This window comes from Populus euphratica, unplaced genomic scaffold (genome assembly GCF_000495115.2).
Source record: "Populus euphratica unplaced genomic scaffold, PopEup_1.0 scaffold2459.1, whole genome shotgun sequence".
Taxonomy (NCBI): Eukaryota; Viridiplantae; Streptophyta; class Magnoliopsida; order Malpighiales; family Salicaceae; genus Populus; species Populus euphratica.
The window spans coordinates 15222-19561 of record NW_011502287.1 but is presented as its reverse complement, the minus strand read 5'-3'; the positions used below and the strand labels follow the sequence as shown (position 1 = coordinate 19561).

Genomic DNA, 4340 nt, shown 5'->3' with positions numbered 1-4340 from the left:
TTAATGGATTAGAATGATCAATTAATAAGAGCTACCTAGCCAAAGTTTTTATGATTTTATTTTATTTTATTTTTGATAACGTGTATGGCACCTTCAAATTATTATTAGGAAAGGATTCATCTCACCAAGCATCGTTTAGTGCACTATATATATATATATATATATATATATATCTGAGTACTTTTACATGTATATAGAGATGAACTACCAGCCACTTCTATGGATCAACTCCATTAAGTTCTTCTTCTATCCTTAAAATCAAACTGTTCCTCGTACTCACAGTACGTTACTTATTGCTCATTCTATTTCTAATTCTGTCCATTTCCAAGCTTCATCAACGTGCAACTCAAACATGTTGACAAGAAAAGGTTCTTTAAAAATTCAACCCCCAGTATACGGTAGTAAGATTACCATCCTTAGTATTGATGGAGGAGGGATTAGAGGAATCTTGCCTGGAGTCATTCTTGCTTACCTTGAAGCTCAACTACAGGTATATATAATTTCGGAACTTATCTAATTTAGTTATTCCTCAAGAAATTAATATTTCACAAGCTATGATATACTTACTTTGATACAAGCGGACCATGAATATATCTATACGGAAAACCTATGGCTTTAATGTTATATGTCTTTTCTGGCTGGTGCAAGCAGGCGCTTGATGGCGAGGATGCAAGGATTGCAGATTATTTTGATGTGATCTCAGGAACAAGTACTGGTGGTCTCATAACTGCAATGTTAGCTGCTCCAAACGAACAGCAACGTCCTCTTTTTGAAGCCAAAGATATAGTTCCTTTTTACCTTAACAATTCCCCTAAAATTTTCCCACAAACTAGGTATAAAGAAAAAGGATATATAATCCTTAGATATATATTTGACATGATATATATACTGGACCCTTTATATCAATCTTGTGCCATATGAAAACTTAATATTAGTTTTTGTTTTTGCTTTCGGCTAAAATGCAGTGGGATGTTTGCCTGGCCAAAAAATGTTTGGAAAGCTATATCTGGACCTAAGTATGATGGCAAGTATCTACACAAGCTGGTAAGAGATATATTAAAGGACACAAGGTTGCAACAAACCTTGACAAATGTGGTTATCCCTACTTTTGACATCAAGAAAATCCAGCCTGTAATCTTTTCTTCGTATCAGGTCATCTCTACATGTTATCAACATGTCAGTTTTTCAGTTTGGTTTTCTTTTTCTACTTCATTACTAACCTTAGTAAATTACATTCAATTTCTTCATGTAGGTTCCAAACAGTCCAATCACAGATGCACTACTCTCAGACATATGCATAGCTACCTCAGCAGCTCCAACTTATTTTCCTCCTCATTATTTCAAGAACCAAGATGCACAAGGAAATTTTGAAGAATTTAACCTCATCGATGGTGGCATAGCTGCTAATAACCCAGTGAGATCCACTAAAAAAAAAGAACAAAAAATGGAAGGAGCGTTCTTTTAATTTGGTAACAATAGATATTTCATTAATTCGTCTGTCAATTTGATTCATGCAGACCTTGGTGGCTATTAGTGAAGTATCCAAGCAGATGTCAAAGAAGAATCCAGACTTTTTCCCTATCAAGCCAACGAATTATGAACGTTATCTGGTGATCTCTATTGGGACTGGTGCCAATAGGAATGGAACAACATACAGTGCTAAAGTAGCTTCAGAGTGGGGGGTTATCGGCTGGTTATTCCACAATGGACGTACTCCCTTGATAACTTGCTACAATAATGCTAGTTCTGATATGGTTGATTACCACAACTCTGTGGTTTTTCAAGCCTTTCATTCTGAAAATTACTACCTCCGGATTGATGTAAGAGTCTGTACATCCACATTATTTCTCGAAAACATAAAATAGTGTTAAGAAAAGGGTTCTTTGACAGCTGGTACATATATAACATCTTTTCTTGTATGACCAAACCACAGTATTTTATGAACAAATACGCGGATGAGATGATTGTTAGGTCAATGCATAGGAAGAATATACTCCACAAGCTCAATGCCTCTTTTTTTTTTGTTAACTTATATTGATCAAACTGATTTAGCTATTCTCAAAATCAGGAGGACAAGCTGCAAGGTGATCTATATTCTGTTGATATAGCAACAAAAGAAAACTTGGAAAACCTAGTAAAAGTCGGAGAGGACCTGCTGAAGAGTCCAGTTTCGCGCATAAATTTGGACACTGGTGGATATGAACCGGTTGAGGATGGTGGTACCAACGAAGAAGCACTCCAAAGGTAATATATAATTACAATTAATTAGCATTCCCCTTCCGCATCAATATTTCTGATTATATATTGAGGGACTAACACTAAATTATAACACTTGCAATGCATGCAGGTTTGCAAAACTACTTTCAGAGGAAAGGAAACTCCGGCAGTCTAACTCAGCACCAGCCGAGGAAGAAGAAAACTAAAACTTTGCTCTGTTGTATTGTGACTGGATTATAGAACACTTTTTTGTTTTTCCATATACTGAGACTATATTGTGTATTTAATAAGAGCAACAATATCCACTCCTGAAATATATTACAATCTTGGATCTTGTATATTACTCAGATTTCATATGAGAATTGTATTCTTAGGATACGGTGTTGAGCGTTCAGGTATTGTTAAGAATAGGGATCATGTGCCCTCCCCTTCTCTGTCTTTAAAAAAAATATATTTTCAATAAAATTTTATTTTTGGTATTTAATTTAATTATGATGATAAAGTTGTTTGATTATATTGTTTTTTTCTAATTAATTAAAATTTATTTTCTCAAAATCTCTTTCAATAATTTTACAATTTTGTTTGATTCTTCAATTTTTTTTTCTTTTTCTCTTTTGCATAATCTCTCATTATCTAGATATAAGTTGTCAAATTGCCCAAAAAATCTAGCGGCACAACATCAACTTTCCAGCCTTCCATCTTCCATCTTTGAGGAGATGACTGACCCTGCCGACACCAACAGCAAGAAGAAGAGGTCATCTATGTCACGGAGTCATCCATGCTCTTGCATGTCCTAGTGGCGTATGAAAAAACACCTTAAAAGCCAGACTAGTTGTCCCTTGTGTGTAGTACACATGTCAACACTGTTTTTTCCAACACTTCTTTTTTCTTCATTCTAGCTCTCCAGTCCAGTTCCAACCAACTCCTACAACTTTTCAGGTCAATTTTAACCCCCACATGTGATTTATTTGTTGATTGAATAATTTTGTGATTTTTTTCGTTAATTTTTGAATTGTGAATGTGTATTAATTTGTATATTGTTTTGAATAAATTCACTAGCACATGATTTCATTTTTGTGTTTATACTTGTATTAATTGAATTAGTTGGAATATTTATGATTATTTATGGTGAATATGTTTGGAGTGATAATTAACTTGTTCTGGATTAATATAAATTATGCAACGGAAAGAAATAAATCAAAACATAACAAAAGTGAGGATGCTCTCATAATAAAAAAGTGAGGATTATACTTTGTTTTCAAGCCTGCATCTCAAATCACTGCTATAGAATTTTTATCTCTAATAAACATAAAAATTTATTTTTGACAAAATATTAGTATGCATGTATAATATATATTTTTATTATTAAAATCAAATAATAATATTGTTTATCTTAAATAGAATGTTTTAAGATGATTGTCATCTTCTCTTTAGCAAAACTAGTCCTTGACCTAAAAAACTTTGAAAGATTAGTTCGGATTCCTAACAATCATAAAACTAAATGTCATTTGATTTTTTATTTTTATTTTTACCCTTTTTGCACAATCAAATTATCAAGACGTCCCTCATAATCTAAGATTTGATTATTTGATTTTGTGACAATATGCTTGACATGCTTTGTATATATTTTATGCTCGATTGCTTAAACTAATTAATGTGTGTTTATTATTTGTTATTATGTGATTTATGTTCTTGTATATATCTTTTTTATATAATTCTTGTATGTTGCATTTCATACATCTTTCATCATTATTAATTTTATTCATTATTTTTTTTTTGAATTAGATATGGTTTATACTCATGCTATTATTACATGACCTTTTGTTTTACACAAACTTCATCTAAGTTAGCATATATGGAAATAGTGGTAACTCGATGTGGTTTTGCCCCATACAATTACTCATAATACCCCAAACTTTCATTGAGAGTTTATGAAGTGTGATTAGTAGCCAATCTAGATTTTTTAGGTCTATACTTTTTAAGCTTCATAGACCTTGGATCAAGCTTCTATGATTTGATTCCCAAAGTTATAACGAACCTTTTCAAAACTGATAGGATAGCTAACATATCCATATCTAATGGCTAGAACTATTCCCCGAGGGTTTCTCCTTATAATACTAGAC

At 32.6% G+C, this 4340-nt stretch overlaps 1 protein-coding gene across 1 annotated transcript; it reads left to right on the top strand.

Annotated features, from left to right (window-relative positions):
* Positions 1-247: 247 nt before the first annotated feature.
* LOC105119038 (patatin-like protein 3) lies at positions 248-2533 on the top strand. Its single transcript, XM_011017136.1, has 7 exons — positions 248-490; positions 652-833; positions 966-1152; positions 1253-1414; positions 1518-1820; positions 2069-2244; positions 2348-2533. Exons 1-7 carry the CDS (start codon positions 353-355, stop codon positions 2421-2423), a joined length of 1224 nt encoding a protein of 407 aa, XP_011015438.1. The 5' UTR covers positions 248-352; the 3' UTR covers positions 2424-2533.
* The last annotated feature ends 1807 nt before the right edge of the window (positions 2534-4340 follow it).